General features: G+C 37.6%; 1 protein-coding gene across 1 annotated transcript in view; it reads left to right on the forward strand.

Annotated features, from left to right (window-relative positions):
* LOC107677834 (arf-GAP with Rho-GAP domain, ANK repeat and PH domain-containing protein 2-like) overlaps positions 1 to 17651 on the forward strand; it is a gene marked incomplete at its 3' end in the record, with an annotated part of 85504 nt that extends 67853 nt beyond the window's left edge. Inside the window, exons 13-18 of the mRNA XM_016472873.1 lie at positions 246 to 428; positions 3741 to 3915; positions 6923 to 7048; positions 16105 to 16249; positions 16734 to 16836; positions 17373 to 17651. Coding sequence (XP_016328359.1) covers positions 246 to 428; positions 3741 to 3915; positions 6923 to 7048; positions 16105 to 16249; positions 16734 to 16836; positions 17373 to 17651 — 1011 coding nt within the window. The remainder of the gene's footprint in view (positions 1 to 245; positions 429 to 3740; positions 3916 to 6922; positions 7049 to 16104; positions 16250 to 16733; positions 16837 to 17372) is intronic.
* Positions 17652 to 17910: the final 259 nt, after the last annotated feature.

Genomic DNA, 17910 nt, shown 5'->3' on the forward strand with positions numbered 1-17910 from the left:
TTTGAAACACAAAGGAAAATATTTGTAATGAAATCTGAGAGACTTCTTTCCCTTCATTGAAAGTCCACTCCATGGAGGCAATAGAGGGATGAAATGGTTTCATTAAAAATATCGGATTTTTTTTCTGAAGATGAACAAAAGTCTGAGTTTAGAATGACGAGGGTATGATGGCAGAATTTTCATTTTTGGGTGATATTACCTTTTAAGTGAAGTATATTGTCCTCACGTTCTGTCCCTCTCTTTAGCTGTTTTTAGACGTTGGGAATAAAAATTCCAACAGCTTCTGGGAAGCAAATCTTCCCCCAGAGGATGAGCTTTGCAAGCAGCCATCGCCGGAGCAGCGTGCATCCTTTATCCACAGGAAGTACAATAAGAGGAAGTACAAGAAAGTTCTAGAAGGTCTAAACACTCAAGAGGAACTCAACAAGGTGTGTGTGTGTGTGTGTGTGAGAGAGAGAGACTCTGTGTGCTAACGTTGGCCTTTGGATTAGTGCTATTTTTTTCTACCTCATTAAAAGGCCCATTAGGCCTGGAGATGTTGGCGGCTGTGTGTGTGTGTGTGTGTGTGTGTGTGTGTGTGTGTGTATACATCTGTTGCTGCTGTGACTCACCTGATAGCCCAGGTGTAAATTAGGGTTACCATGGTAACTGGCTTTCTCCAATTGCCAGAGCAGGTTGCCAGGGTTATAAAACCATGCTAAGATTCTGCTTTCTTTTTGCATAGCACTAAATAACTACAATCAACTACAATCAAAGTGCTATAAAGTTATAGTTGGAAAACAGATTTTTTTTGACAGGATGTTAAAGAAATTGAACAGATGATAATTGGATGTGTTATGAGTTAACAAGGTTTCTTGTGCATAATTCATAATTATGCTGTATTTGTGTGTGTGTGTGTGTGTTTTGGTTGTTCCTACTGAGTTTGTCCGCATTATTCTTTCCTAAGCCAAAAGATGCTGTTTTTCCTCCCCGTCAGCACTAACACAGATCAAGCCTGCTTTTGTTTTCTGGAGAGGGGGCAAAAGAGAGGGAACAGAAGGGGAGAGAGGATTGGAACTGTGGATTAGGTGTATGTGAGATGAGAGCAGCACTGGGGAGTTTTCAGGGGTTCTTCTGAAAAAAGTTACATGATTGTGTGTGTGTGTCAGAGAGAGACAAAGAGAGTGAGAGGAAGATAAAGAATACAGTGCAGGTACATACAGAGGTGAGATTAGATTATAAATGGAAGGGTGCGTCTGGGACAGACACAAACAAAATGTTCCAGAAAAATCCTCCCTGTTCTCAAAGTTTTTGTTTAAGCCCTGATGTGATAAATGTCTTTAAGTTTTCATTTTAGCTCTTGTCTGATACTTTCGTTCAGTCTGAAGTTTCAAGCAGTAGTCAGCCTGGCAGGCAGTGGTTTTGAGTTTATGAGATATAACAACAGTTCAGAAGAAGTTCTTTGTAAAAGTAAAACCTGAAAGTGCCTGCATCGTTGGGACCAGCCAAAGTAAAGTAACTGCTTAATAAGCATGCAAATTTATGTGAAAATGAATATGTTTATATGCAGAAAGGTTTGTGTGAAGGTCAGATTTAGCAGATAGAAATTATAATTTGCTCAGTGTGATAGGAGTCCCCACCATGATAGAAAACAAATGGATGTTTATGTGTGTCCATTCAACTGTGAGCTTTTGCTGATCTTAATGGCATCTCATAAAGAAGGCATCTTAATGGCATCACACACACATATGATCAAAAGTGACAGTAAAGACATTTATAATGTTATAAAAAAGTTTTTTTATCAAATAAATGCCGTTCTTTTGAATTTTCTATTCATTAAAGACTGCTGTAAAAATGTATGCTGCTTAAATATTAAGCAGCACAACTGTTTTTCAATAATAATAAATGTTTTTTTGAGCACCAAATCTGGTGCTCCAAAAATGATTTGTGAAGGACCATGTGACACTGAAGACTACAATAATGGCTGCTGGATTTTATTTCAGTCTTTGCCATCAGTGGCTTAATTATCATTATGTTGTATTTGTTTGATTATATAGAGTATGCATGTACTGTATGTGTATATGGGTGTATATGTGGATGTGTGTGTGTGTGTTTGTGTCTTTATCTGAATTATAGTCCACAACTCCAATTAGAATCAGTGACCTCCAGAAAGTCTCTTCAGCAAATGTGACCTAGAGAACATGTGCACACACACACTAACCTTGGGGTTTATGTCATTGGAAGAACATTTCAAGGTCACCCAGACACCGAATGAAAGGGAACTGGTGTTATATACTTTTTAATCTGGTACATTACATAAAAGTTATGAATAACTTTTAAATATAATAAAATATTAAATAAAATAATAATAAAATAAAATATAGAATAAAATAAAATAAAATGTAAAAATAGAATAAAATATAAAATGAACTTTATTTGTCTAAATTTAGTATTGTCATCAAGTAAATAAATAAGTGACACTGATCATGTGACTGTTTGTACATACATCTCATATAATGCTGGAGACCATGATCATCAGGTTGACACAAAACTTGTGGAGTTAAAGCATGTGAAGTGTTACTATCATTAAAAAAGAGGCGAACCAAAATATTTAAATATTCTGATATTTGTTTATTTATTTCCAGTTCAGCTTTTTACTCAAATTGTTATGCTAATAACATACTCTTCCAACCAAACGTTTGGGGTTGGTAAGATTTTTACAAATTTATTGAAGTCTCTTATGCTCACCAAGGCTGCATTTATCTGATGAAAAATGCAGTAAAACAGTAATATTGTGACACATTATTATAAAAAAAAAAGTTTTGTATTTTATTATATTTTAAAATGTAATTTATATTCAGCAGCCATTATTCCATTTGTCAGTGGCACATGATCCTTCAGAAATCACTCTGCTGATTTGGTGCTCAAGAAATTGTCAGTGTTAAAACAGTTGTGCTGCTTAATATTTTTGTGGAAACCATGATACATATTTTTCATGATTCTTCAATGAATCATTCAAAAGAAGAGCATTTATTTGTAATAGATTTTTGTAACAATTTGAAAGATCAATTTAATGCATCTTTGCTTTAATAATTTCTAAAAATAATAAAAATAAAAAAAAAAGTTCAAAGTTCAAACTTTTTAATGTTCTTTTTTTTAAAAGAAAAAATACATGAAAATCATTTGAAATGATAAAATAATTTTCACTGGTAGTCTGAGATGTTTTGATTCTTCTGTACTTGGTAGTGGCAGGTTTGTATTGGAGTATGTATATGTGTATGTGTGTGGTTTACTGTCTCAGTGTCCTTGTTCTCCAGCGGATCTAGCTTGTTTGAGGAGGATCGATAGCCTTGCTGGCTGTTTTAGATGAAAGCAGTGTTCGACTGAATTACTCCTGCCATCACTCTCTCTCGCTCGCTCTCTCAGAGACACACACTATTGTATTTATTGACTCTTTCCCCCTCCATCTCTTTTTAATTGGACTGACTGGATTCTTTCTGTGGATGCCCCGCTTCCTGTCATTCCTGTTATTCCGTACCAAGATTCCAAGTAAAGCTGCATGCCACAAATATTTGTTTTCCATAGCTTCAAAAGGAGTGGTACTTTGACAATGTTGTTAGTTAATTCATCATGTGCTGTCCGATTCAGTGTAGTCTTTGCATGCCCAAAAGTGCTGCTGTGCTTTTCCCATCACTGACACTCAGTTTTGTTCATAATACATGTTTTGTTCCCCTCCTCTGTACGTGTGTGTGTGTCCGAAGGCCCTGTGTGCTGCAGTGGTTCTCCCTGACATCCTGCAAACCATGGCCCTGGTTTTCAGTGGGGCGGATGTGATGTGTGCGACAGGTGACCCTGAGTACTCCACTCCGTATCTACTGGCTCAGAAAGCTGGCCAGAGGCTGCAGATGGAGTTTCTCCACCACAACAAGCTCTCAGGTGTGTGTGCTTAAGAAACTCACTTCATCATGATGTGTACAGGGCGCCATACTTTGCAATAACTTTTGCAATATATGTGCCACCACATATACACTACTGTTCAAAAGTTTGAGTTTTTTGAGAGAAATTACTACTTTTATTCATCAAGGACACAGTAAATTGAGCAAAAGTAACAGTAAAAGTTTTTTTTTTTTCAAATACATTGTTCTTTTGAACTTTCTATTCTTCAAAGAATCCAGAAAAAAATGTATCACTGTTTCTACAAAGATTAAGCAGCATTTCAGAATGATTTCTGAAGGATCTTGTGACACTGAAGACTGGAGTAATGGATGCTTAAAATTCAGCTTTGCCATCACAGAATTAAGTTACATTTTAAAATATATTAAAATTAAAATTTATTTGAAATTGTAATGGTATTTCACAATATTACTGTTTTTACAGTATTTTTGATCAAATCTATGCAGGCTTGGTGAACGTAAGAGACTTCTTTCAACCAGCATTGGCAACTTTTTGAAGGAATAGGGGATAAAGTTGTACCAGAAGTGAACATGTTATCAAATATGCATGAAAGAACTGCTGTGTGTAAAACCTATAGTCAATGCAGATATTGAGAAGACATACACTACTGTTGAAAAGTCTGGGACCAGTATGATTTTTTTATGCTTTTGAAGAGTCTTATGCTCACCAAGGCATCATTTATTTGATGAAAAATACAGTAAAAACAGTACTATTGTGAAACATTATTACAATTTCAAATAACAGTTTTCTTTATTAGTGTATTTTAAACTGTAATTTATTTCTGTGATGGCGAAACGGAATTCTGAGCAGCAATGTTGAAAACAGTTGTGCTGCTTAATATTTGTTTGGACACTGTGATGGAAACATTTTTTCAGTATTCTTTGATGAATAAAAAGTTCAAAAGAACAGCATTTATTTACAATAGATATTATTTGCTGAATAAAAGTATTAATTTAAGTACTTTAATATGAAAAAAAAAAATCTTGCTGACCCCAAATTTTAAACAGCAGTGTAGATCATAAATGGCATGGATAGTTTTACTGTTTTCCTGTTTTTCATTTTAATACACTCTACCTGTATTGATTGGTGAAGTCTAACTGGTACTCACAGTCAGATTTTCATCACAATTGGCATTTCTCACAGGCTAATGGAGGACTTTAATACACACACAAATCCTTACCTCAAGAAGGCATTGCCCCTGAACGTGTCATTACATTGCTCATTTGGGGCCTTTACTGAAAGTGTGCCAATGATCCTAATTAAGATATCCTCCAGTCAGCACAGGCACAAATGTTTTACAGTGTTCTGCCAATGTTTTGTTAAGCTTACTAACACTGTAACAACAGCAGGACAACATTTGTGTAACCTCTAAATCTGTGTGGAGCTATATGGCCTCATTAACTTAATGGCTTGCAAATGTGATTCTCAGTCAGATAATTCAGTCATCTTACACACATACACACACATTCAACTTGCAACAAGTTCCATTGTTTCTTTTGGATTACTACAGTCTAATGGAAAAATACACATATGCATACATTTGAATATATTACTGATGCAGGTTCTCAATTTGCATGTTTGCGGCACATGTGCGGAAATCGCCAAATTGGACTTACCTCCATCTCATTATCACTTTTAATCCTTCTCGTTCGAACTGAGAAGTATCTGTAGCTGTAAGGAAGAGATGGATGGATGGAAAGATCTTTTCAATGAAAGTTATTTAAACTTTTTCCATGCTGGCAACTGGAAGTATGTGATTAAAATCTCATTGGTACTGCCGGCCTTCCCGAAGAAAATTTAACCTGAGCATAGTGGCTAATTGAATCAAAATGTGATAAGGTAGTAGGCAGAAAAAGGAGTTAAAGGTGCAATAGGTGATTGTCTTCAGAAACATTTTTTGTTATGATGGTTGAAAGTCTCTTCACATCCCGATAGCAATCATTAAGTTAAGTGGTCTAAATGTATTTATCTATTTATATATTCTGTGGAAGGCGTAGGACCAAGAAATGTTCGTCCAATCAAAACGCTCGGTCCGAGCGTTTTAATTGGCTTTCCTACATGCCTGTCAATTTATGTATCTGCATACCTCTGCACAGACAGGATACGTCATCAGCGCGTTCACGCACGCTGTGCAGACAGAGCGAGAATGGCAGACAAACATCAACAACCCGATCTTCCTTCCTGGTATTGTAGTAATTTTAAAGTTTTCTCACCGGTGAATGACACATGATGTAGCCCAGCCGTTCCCAATTCCAGTCCTCGCGATTCAGATAACCAGCTCGTTAGAAGTGAGCTACGTGCATGAACTGTGTTCCGATCCATATGATCCCTACACAGTGTTCATTGCTCCCTCGTCCCTGAGCGGGGGAAATCCGTTGAAGGTTACTTCACTTCGGAACATGGGCTGGAATTGGGAACCGCTGTTGTAGCCTATTGTAGTAATGTTGTCTCTGGTATTCTGGTCTGTGAGTGTAAATGCGTTCAGGGGGCGTGGCCTTGGATGGAGATTGCAGGGAGGGTGGGACATTGGCTTTCAGTGCTATCAGGCTAAAGTTAGCATTTTCCAAGATCTCCTACTGCACCTTTAAAGTGAAGGAGGCAAATAGGGAGAGCAGATGAAGAGGTAGAGCGGAACGAGGGGAGCAGAGTGAAATCTTCTAACCTTGAGCTTCTGTGTTTGGATGGAAGTTTTACAAGCCTTCTAAACAAATAACCTTGGAAAATGAGAAATGGATGACATTTAGCTGTTACAAGCTGATTGACACCTTGCATGAAGACTGACTGGTTATCAAGAAGCTTCTGAGGTAAATAGTTGTTAAAAACGTTGAATTTCACTTGAAAGCAGCAGGAATAGTGAGCTGCGTTTGCGACTGATCCCCATTTAAACAACATTTCTCCTCCTCACCACATTATAGGATTACTCCTAATCAGCTGTTCTCCATTTTCTTTTTAATCTCTGTTTTCCCCCCTCTTTTCTCTCTCTCTATAGATTTTCCTAAGCTGGAAGCATTATGTGACAGCAGTTTTCCGGCTGATGTTCCTTCTTTTATGGATGGATTTCTCTATTGCTCTGTGAACGCCAGCAAGGCCACTCTGGACTGGAAAGGAAGACCCGGTGAGTCTGTCTGTCCTTGCATTCATCCATCCAAACACCCACCTCCTCAGTTATCCATTCATCCAAATAATTACCTATGAATATTCATCTGCGCTTCCTGTTTATCCTCACCCATGACTGGAAATGGTTGCACCGTATTTGTGCAATATCATTATGCCCTACTTGCATTTGAGTACCCCATCCTTCTTACACTAAATCCCCCCAAAGATGTTATTCTTTCAAGTATGTTCTCTCTGGCACCCATTGTGCTCACGCTGTTCTCTTCCAAGCATCTGGAGAGGGCCGTTGGTGGTTAGACAGAAGTTATCTCTAGGGAGGGGCCAGGAAATGGCCCTACATTAAGCTGGACTCTTGGTGGAGTAGCACAAGAATCTGGAGCACATGTTCCACTGTAGGAGCTCTTTTTTTCTTCTTCTTCTTTTCAGCTCGTCTCTAACTTGTATCCCTAGGGACATCTGTCTCAAGCTGTGGTAGCCCGCATTGGTCCTCTGCCTGTTTTCCCCGATACCACTGTGTGTGTGCGTGTGTTTAAGAGCAAATAAGCAAGCTGTGTTTTAGAATTAGGCGCCGATAGTTGAAAATGGTTTAATGCAGTTCTAAGTATCTTAAAAGTAAATGTGGTGACTGTTTGAATGTTTGAAGAACATCTGTTATGATAATAAACAGGTGCCTCATTCTTCTTTGCACAAAAAGAAACTTCTGCAAAATGGATGAGAATCTGACAACTTTCCTGAACTGCCATCAATGTGGTGATAAAACTTTGGAGTGTTTTTGAGAAATTCTCAAATAAACCACGGTAGCATAAGATGTATAGGTAAAATGCATGTCTTTGTGAAAAAAGAAGTGCGTTTAATTGCATTGAATGTGCACCTGTAGTGTACCGTTCTTCAAATCTTGAAAGAATTTTAAAAAGAAGAAAAAAGAGCTCTATTTACTGATAGTATGATATTTATGAAATAAAGGGTCACTTAAGTGAACTTAAGAGAGTACACTTTCATGACTATGTTTTATAACATAGTAAGTATACTTTTAAAAAGTGCACATTGAAATAACACCAAATTAAACGCTTTAATGTCCATTTAAGATAATAATCTGTTAATAATCTTTTGTCATGCTTTAAAGATGCACGCTTATTTTGATGTGTTGACTAATATTCAGTTTACTCTTTCAAAGTTCAGATATCCAATTTGTATATTCTTTTCATTTCTGCAAGAAGTACTCTTTTTAAAAGTAGGCTAAAATGAATTTTTTCACAAGTGTAAATATAGACAAAAACTTAGAATTTTGGCTTGGGTAATGTTAAAGCAGTGAAAATCCCATCGACTTGCATTGGAGGAGGGATGTGAGCCAAATCAGAGACCAGAATATCATAGTGATGTGGGACTTTTCTTTTAACTTGGGCCAGTAATCAACCACCTAGCACCAACCCTAGCAACCACATTGCACCATTCTAGAAAACACTCAGAATACCTTAGTAACCACATAACTATGCCCTGGCAGCCACCCATAACACACTAGCATAGTGACGGTGGCTCTTTAGACTTTTCAGAAAAACATCTCACTTATCTTCACACAAAATATGAAAACAAAAAGAATCTTTTGGTTCTCTTCTGCTTAGAAACAGTAGTTCAGACAAAAATTGTATTGTCTGATTTGTGCTGATTTACAGCTCTAGAGAATCATTAGTTTGCTGTCCCCATCCTTCCCTTTTATTATTTACTGATTTTGTCCTTGTAAGGCAATGTTATATAAAATATCTTACATGGCTCTATAAAAGAATCGCAAATTCACAGCTGAAAATGCCTTATTTCATTACAAAAAAAAAAGTGTGCAGACACATTAATGGTGCTGTAATAGTAGAGTCCTTCTAAAATATTCAGAGGTACAACTTCAAACAGTGCATTTAAACTTATTTAATCTACAGGAAAATGTTGCTTGAGCTATTCTTAGAAAAGGACTTATTTTCAAAGCTCTTCCATTGAGGCTGCCTTAAAGCCTTAAACACTAATGGTCTAAAACGTTCTGTATAAAACCTTATGTCAATAATTTATGGTTTCGTCCTGGGGATTTTAATAAAAGCACAGTCTGCTGGATTTGAGGCTGTCCGGTTATTGCACTGACTTCACTTTTAAGTTGTAGCAACATTTTTATGCTACAAGCAGCAAACACCACACACTACTAACAAAAAAGTACCCAACCACGCTGAATATGCTTAAGGGGAAATATATTTTTTACATACTATCCAATGATTTGGGTTTATGATTTAAGCTGAGCCATATTTCTCTGCCACACTGAGATACTGTGATGCTACTGAAAATGAAGGTTAGTCAGTGCTTTTAGTTGTTCCCTAACACTGAATGTAACACATGATCAGAAAACATGAAAAGTCTGATTTCTGATTTAAGTGTTTCAGTGTTGCTTCAATGTTTCAGTACTTCAGTGTTTCAAACATTCAAGTTTCACAGTTTGTGGTGTTCATCGCTCTCCTCTGTTTCTGTTCGTAGCAGTTCTGTTCTCGTGTACATTCAGAGCTTGGATTTTTTTTTTCATCCAATCATGTTTCTTTTGCTCTCCCTGTCTCTGTCACACTACTTAATCTCTCTAAATTCTCCTCAAATCTAACAACACAAAGACAAAGGCACATGTTTTCCATTTATTTGGCTTTGATATTCTAAAAAACAAGGGTCATACAATTCATTCACAGCAGTATTCTGCAGCATTAATGGATTACTATAATAATGGTTATCATTGTGAATGATATTTTGATTGTGGATGTGCATACATTTGTGTGTTTAGGGTTGTGCACCATTCAGAATTGAATTGACCCTTTGCCAGGAGTTTGACTGACAGGCGATCTGACTACTCATAATGCCAAATCTGCTGTTTTGTCTGACAAACAAACCAGACAAACTAACATCGGTAGACTTGAACTTGAAAAATGGTGTGTAGTGATGTTTTTCCGTGGTTGAAACAAGATACTTTCTGATGTTCCTTCATGTTTATTTTGTGCTATAACTAGTAAAGAGGAAGAGATGATCATTCACGTGCTGCTTGAACTGAGGCGCTACAGCGATCTGTCAAGGCAAATTAAAGAGCCACAAAATTATATTTATTGTTTGAATTTCTTAAGAAATGACAGCATTTGAAAGTTGAGACTTTGTTTCATACCAGAAGTAAGCTGCTCTGTCTTGCCTCGTGATGTATTTTTTCACTGCGTGAGGACATGATGTGTGGCATGAGAGTGCCATGGCTTGTCGGAAGTAGCAACAGTAACTAACGGGTGCGGGACTTTGCGAAGGGTCAATTGAGAATGTATTTTAAATTCCAATTCAGTTCCTCAGTGAATTCAGCCAATTGGAACTCTGGTTGCTCAAACTAGATGTGGAAGTGTTGTGTTCAATAATACATTACACATTTATATAAATAATCAATGTTTGAAATGCTATTTAACGATATAATTTTATGAACCATGGTGGAAGATTTTACTATTTTACTCTGTTGTTGTTATTATTATTATTATTATTATTTATCTACCCAGAATGGCAGCTAAACAGAACTCTCGAGTTATCTGTTGTTGTTGGGTTGGACTAAATTTTAATTTTAATTCAGTAAATTCCTCTTCCTGTCATTTCAGTTCCAGTTACACATTCTATGGGGTGTTGCCAATTCAATTCAAATTTACAGTTATAAATTGAAAGCATATTCTTAGTTTCTGAATTTTGCCCCACCCTGATGTGTGTGTGTGTGTGTGTGTGTGTTCGTTGTGAAAGAGTGTGTTTTTCTGTGTGTCTTTACTGAGCTTCCGCTGACACCCGCAGAGGAATCGTGCTTTTAGTGGAAGAGGAGAAAACAACCACATCTGCCCCTTTATAAATCATGCAGTGACATTCCTCTGTGTGTGTGTGTGTGTGTGTGTGTGTGTGTGTGTGTGTGTGTGTGTGTGTGTACTTGTGAAACACCCCATGCTCTAAAGGGGATAATGCATCTATAACAATCTACCATTGCCTGTCACTGCTGGTAGCTGTGTGTCTCAGATCCGGGTCAACTTCTCAATCGAGACTCATTCATTTCTTTCATCTGGATCAATGTTGCAATCCTTTCATTGCAAACAATGTCCATCCGCAAATGAAAGAGGTCTCCCATAAGGTTTCCGCCTGTGTAAATGATAAAACAAGATTATTTTGAGGCACGTCCATTAATGACTAAGCTCTGAACCATGCTATGCTGAGCTCCAGACACCAAACTCACATGAATATGAGTCACTTTACTCACACATAATAAATAAATGCTCACAACTTTCAACAGTCTCTCAACAGTTTTACACTAAGGTCTGTTTCACAATGCACTTGAAAGGAGCACATTTTTTATTTTTTGCATCCATGTTAATAGGTTACAGTATTCACAATGCTTGCCCCTAGAAGCAGTTCTGTGTACCGGGAGCGAAGGTGCGTGTTTGGTGCTTAGCCTTTTTCTGCTCGTACTAAATTGAACTTGGCAGAAAATGCATTTCAAACCTATTTTTTTCTGAACAATCTTTGTTATATAGCTATATTTAAAGCAATATAAACTACTTCAGTAAACTACTCTCCTGTTGTTTGAAGACATTTGTTGGGCTCCATGCACACATAGTGACTGCACTGTCTATTCGGTAAATCTGACAGAATCCAGCTGATTCAATTAGGTTATAGCTCCAGTTTGGGTTTTCGTGCCATTCTGTGTAGATTAATTTCCATCTGGAGGTAAATTTGATTCCACTCCTCATGTTACATATCTCCTCGTAAATTACATTTCATGACCATCAAGTTTGTAATGATTCTCAATGGACAACTCCTGATTGTGATTTATAGTTGTTATTAATGAAAATTTGCAATACAGTAGCACAGAAATCACTTTATTTTTGTATAGAGCAGCATAAGCCTGCTGTTGTAGTTACATTGCTGTTTTCGTTATGTGTGCGCTGTGAAATAGACTTAATTTTATATAGTTGGTTAAGTGACTTGTTTTGTTGCAGTGTCAAATTAATGTGGAATTTGACAATTATAGTAGATATATGCATTTCTATATATGCTACCGTTAAACGTTGGGGGTTTTAAAAATGTAAAAGTTCTGAATAAAAGTAGTTTTTTTGAAAACAAAAAAAAATTCTACTGACTACAAATGTTTGAACGGTAATGCAGAGTTGATAGTTGTTTCTTGTGCACAGACAACACTAAACAAGATGTACATGGATTGTAATAGTAATGGCAAATGACTCTGATGTGCCGTGTAAAAGACCTTGCCTCTTTTTAATTCTTTGATTTTCTCTTTCTTGCCACTTTTCACAGTTAGTTATTTTACCTAACTGAATGATTCTCTCAATAGCACCTCCAGTTCTCACGCCTGTCTACCCATACAACCTTGAATGATCACAGGTAAAGACAGCCATGGCCTTTGGGTGTATACAAATCTGGAGAAAATAAGTTTGGCATAACAGAAATAAAGGAGATTTACACACCTTTCAGGGATGCTCCAGCCTCTTCAAGTTTCAAGCACATATTAGTTGTGTGTGAACTATCTAAATGTGCAACTTTGCTTGTGAAAAACCTTTTAAATCTCCTTTTTATCATTTTGAATTTTAAGAGGCTTGACCCCATACTGAGATGTTGATGTGAATTTTTGAAAATGGTTTCAGTTCACTTAAAGACACTGATGAAGTTGAAGTAGACAAAGACCCCTTGCCCACATGCTATGCAAATTCAAATATAATGACTAATGAAAAGGACACCTCTTTATGTTTTGTGAGAAGCACTGGTTCATAGATTATATATCCATACCCTTTGTAAACAAGAAAATGAAAAGACAGTGACAAGAGGGTTTTCGTGCACTTACTGTGATGGCATTTGAGCTGGAGAGGTTCAGACAGATGAGGTGAAGAGGTGTGATGGAAATAAATACCAGCAATTTGTTGTATTACACCACACTCGATACTGAAAGACGGCCACATTGAATAGTTGTTGATAGTAAATGCCAGCTGCCTGTGGACTTGTGTGCATGTGTATATATACACGCCACATTAGTGTGTTGTGATATTGCCAAACGGTCACCAAATACCAACTCTGTCACTGATCAACATTTTGTTTCATACCATCATTTTAAAAGTTGGATATCACTCTGCGTGTCACATGGATAACCCCTCCTTGCCCATAAATTAGTGTCTCTTAACTCTCGTCTTGACATTGCCGACAGAACAGTTTGTTCCCCCACAAAACCCAGCTAACTGGAGTAATGAAGTGCCAGTGTTGTAGATGAATCAGGTGAGGCATTGTCAGGAACAAAACATTGTGTCACTAATAGCTCCCCCATTGTCTAATAGCTCCCCTCTGGAAACATCACACAACCCTTTCTACTGAAAAAGAGACCATCAGCATTTTCACAAGACAAATGACAGTTGTATGATATGAAAATGACTTGTGCTCTGAATATTTAGAGTGTGTTGAACAAAGCTAGCATTGCTGAACTAACTTAAAGGGGTCATATGATGCGATTTCAATTTTTCCTTTCTCTTTGGAGTGTTACAAACTCTCTTGGTGCATAAAGAAGATCTGTAAAGTTGCAAAGACTAAAGTCTCAAATCCAAAGAGATATTCTTTATAAAAGTTAAGAGTCAGCCACACCTACCTAAAACGGCTCGTTCTATAACGCCCCCACATGTCTACGTCACTATCTGGGAAGATTTGCATAACGCTGCCCAAATGGTCACGCAAAGAATGTAGGCGTAACTTTTATTCTCGCTGTAGTATTGTTGCCGCCGCCGCCATGTCGTGAAGGCGCTGTGTGCTTCATTGTGAAAGCGAAACTACTTTGTTTGGCCTTCCAAAAGAGGACGATATCGCTTCGTCATGCCTGGAGCTGATCCGTGCTGGTCGCTGAGGAAATACTTCAACTTCGCGCTGTCGATCGCCGGATCGGCTTTCACCGTGGACGAAGCGGAGTCCAGCCCGGGGTCGTCACATGTGGTTGCCGCAGGCATCACAATATGGTAAGGGACGTAACGTTTCCGTCACACGCTTGAGGAATTCGGCCAATCACAACGCACTGGATAGCTGGCCAATCAGAGCACACCTCGCTTTTTCAGACCGATGAGCTTTGTAAAAATCAACGCGTTTCAGAAAGGCGGGGCATAGAGGAGAAACAATAATGTTTTTTGAACCTTAAACCGCATAAACACATTTCATTACACCAAATACACCAAATAATGTTCTTTTTAGCAGAATCATATGACCCCTTTAATGTAATAGTTAGAAAAAGAATGTAACGTCTCATTTAAATATTTATGATGAACAGAAGCCTTCTCAGACTGGGGAGAATCTCTTGGATTTTAGTAGTTAATGTGATACCGCATTACAGGCCTTAACATGCCTTGATGTATCTTTTATATATTTAAACTGCACTTTTATGTGGCTTCAAATAGGGTTTAAAAAGCTTTTGGTAGCATTAATATTTTTGTTGAATCTTTAAACACCTCTTTAAAGGCATTCAGACACACAAAATGAAATATCAGTGTTTTGATATTTTCTTATAATGAAATATCAGTTTGTTTTATTAAATCCTCTTTTTAATGGGTGCTTTGGGAAAATGCTGTTACTTGTTGCTTTGATTTTATTAAAAATGGTCTCGTCAGATTTACTTGTGCTTTGTAACTCAACACACTCTCAATGTTAGATTAGAGCACTTATAAAATATATTTTTGTCCTGAGATGTACATTACTTGTCACAACCTGTCGTGCACCAAGCAAGTGGCTGTGTAATGTAAAAGTGGTGTAGTGGGTAATACTTGTGGCTCATAATCAGAAAACTGCTGACTGAAAGGACTGAGCCAGTAAGTGAACTGTACAGATAGGACACTAGGGATATAAGTGTCTGATAAATTATTTATTACTTGAACACAAACATAATAAGTTAGATAAACTTGAATTCATTGAGTACATTTGAATAATGTATGGTTAAACCACTTGGCATTTTTAAGTTTTGTTTTTTGAGTAGATCATTTACAGTTTTTTTTGTTTTTCTTTGCAAAAAATGTGTCTGATTCTGGTTGCTCTTTATGGACCACAGATGATTTCTTTAAGGATCTTTTAAACCCTTTTAAATGTCTTTAAAATAGTAGTAGACAAAGAATTCATGTGGTGCAAAAAGTACTAATAAGTGTGGGATAATCGGCCATGTAAGTGGCTGTGAATCTGCTCTGAATTCTTAACGGTGATACAGTATAACCACTTAAGAAAATTAGTCTGATCTGATTAGTCTTTCATACATTGTTGCCACATTTTTAGAGGCCCAGTTGTATTAAAGCAAGCAAATTCTAAAGTACAGTAAGTGAATAGGGAGCCTACTATGAACACACACACACACACACACATAGAATGTTGTCTGAATATTGTTTAACACATTGCTATGTGTTCTGGGTGGTTGGTAATGTGTTGCTCTATGCTTGCTAGGCTGTGCTGGGTGTTTTCTTGATATTGATAGCATTCTTCCTCCAAAGCAACTCTAAAGGAGCAGTTGCTTTAACAGAATTTTGGTGAAATTTCAAAGGCAAAGGTCTGTGTTTAAAATTGTAGTGATGCATGAAGCAGCATTCACACAGAAGTCACTTTCAAACCGGGCAGGTTTCTGTTGGTCAACAAGGTGAATTTGTGTGACCAACTAAATCTGCATGGAGAACTTTTCCGCTTTCACGTGAAACTCCAAATCTTGTGGATTCCTATTGAAAGACTGGATTTTGCTTGTGAAATTTCACAGAGCAACGGTAAACGTGACCACACCTTAAGGGAGGTTTTTTGTCTGTTTTATCACCAACTAAACAAACATAGCTACATTTCTGTTGCATCTATTAATTAATAATACAACAAGTAGTATCATACCAAATTTCCGAATGCAGAATTTATGCACTAAAGTTTGTTTAAATCCCTCAGTTTGAGCAACAATATCAAGTACCACTGCATGATGAAGTGTGATGAAGAATATGCTATTGAATCTAGTTAAATCTCATGTTTGTATTTTTGTATGTGTTTCAGACATGGTCCGCCGTTGGTGTACGTTGGAAGGTGGATTTCTTAGTTACTATGACAATGAGAAGAACGCTTCACCCATAGGCCGAGTTGACATTAGTGACGTGGTGAGCCTGGCCATCAACAACACTGAGATCATCACCGAAACAGGGTACACGTTTCCCGCTCCATCCCTGTCTCTTTCTCTCATGGCCTCTTGTTAATGTATTTATTAATTTGACCACCTTTTGTGGGTTAGAGGTTATGGAAAGTGTTTTAGATGTGACCCCACCTCAGAGTTTCCATACGCTAACAAACACAATAAAATGAGATGAAACCGACATGCTGGCTGACCTCTAACCTGATTAGCCTGAAATCCCAATTTTTCTCAAATTCTTTTGTTCTCGCTACTGTAACGAAAATATCCCCGTCCAAAAATGTGGGCCACAAGTCAGAGCTGTTAAAGCCATTAAGAGACTGACCTTTCCCTCTGGATTAATCTCCAGCGTTCAGCTGTTTATTGTAAGAGCAAAAGACTAACAGAGATTAATCACCATCCTTTCTGTTTCACAGCTGTGAGCATGTGGGCATGTGTGTGTTCCAGTCACTTTGTGTCTGTGTGTATGTTAATTGTACTGTTTCCACACCTCCCTTAGGTCAGTGTTCACCTTTGAGCTGTACCTGCGCTCTCAGAGAGTGCTGGTGTTCGGAGCAGAGACCTCAGATGCACATCAGGATTGGACACATGCCATCGCCAAGGTTATACGCACTCAAACACATAAAATAAGTCTTAAAAGATTGATCAGCATTGCAGTGATTTAGCATATGTGTACTTCTGTGTTTAAATATGAATTGCAGCGTTTGCCACACTGTGCTGTATGCATCGACTCTTGAAGGTCATTTATTATGTCTTTGTCCCTGTTGTGTCGGTGTGTGTTAGTGTTTTTCTTGTGCGAGTTGGTGTATGCTATTACTCCTTCAAACAATTCCATCTCACTTGCCTCTCATCCCTCACTCACACACACTCGCACACATTCCCATTTAAGTAAAGTGTGGAGGTGCTAGTGTCTAGGCTGAAATGTTTGCGTAACTCTGAGAGCTCAGCTAGGGAATGTTCAAAGGGTATTTGTGTCTGTATATGCTGTTTTAATGCAACTCCAGGGTTACCTGTAGTTTCTGTTTGGCAGAAAACACTAGACACTTATTTGTGATCTACACAAGCCCCTGACTTTTAAATGTTTTCTCTCTGCCTCTCACACGGCTCCTCTGTCTAATGTTTTTCTCTTTCGTTTCAGTGTTTTGTCCCTGCAAGGGCAGATGCTCTACTGAGGCAGGACAGTGAGCTTATTGGCCGACTGCACTATAAAGAGGGTCATGACCTTTATCATTGGCGAATGGGATGGTTTGCTCTGGTGGCTTCAGAACTCTACTTCTGTTCTGGAGATGAAGATGAAGAGGAGGGAGTTATTCAACTCAAACGCCTACAGGAGCTTAGTGAGAACAAATATACATGCATAGCAATAGATGAACTATTCTTTTCATATCTTTCATTCTATGTTTTTCCAAACCCTTTTGTTTTGTTTTTGAAAAATTATCAAGGCTATTCCTTTTAAAGGGGTCATATGATGCTGCTAAAAAGAACATTATTTTGTGTATTTGGTGTAATGAAATGTGTTTATGGTGTTTAAAGTAAAAAAAACACATTATTTTCCACATACTGTACATTATTGTTTCTCCTCTATGCCCCGCCTTTTTGAAACGTGTCGATTTTTACAAAGCTCATTGGTCTGAAAAAGCGAGGTGTGCTGTGATTGGCCAGCTATCCAATGCGTT

This window comes from Sinocyclocheilus anshuiensis, unplaced genomic scaffold (assembly GCF_001515605.1).
Source record: "Sinocyclocheilus anshuiensis isolate Anshui unplaced genomic scaffold, SAMN03320099.WGS_v1.1 scaffold1077, whole genome shotgun sequence".
NCBI classification, from domain to species: Eukaryota; Metazoa; Chordata; class Actinopteri; order Cypriniformes; family Cyprinidae; genus Sinocyclocheilus; species Sinocyclocheilus anshuiensis.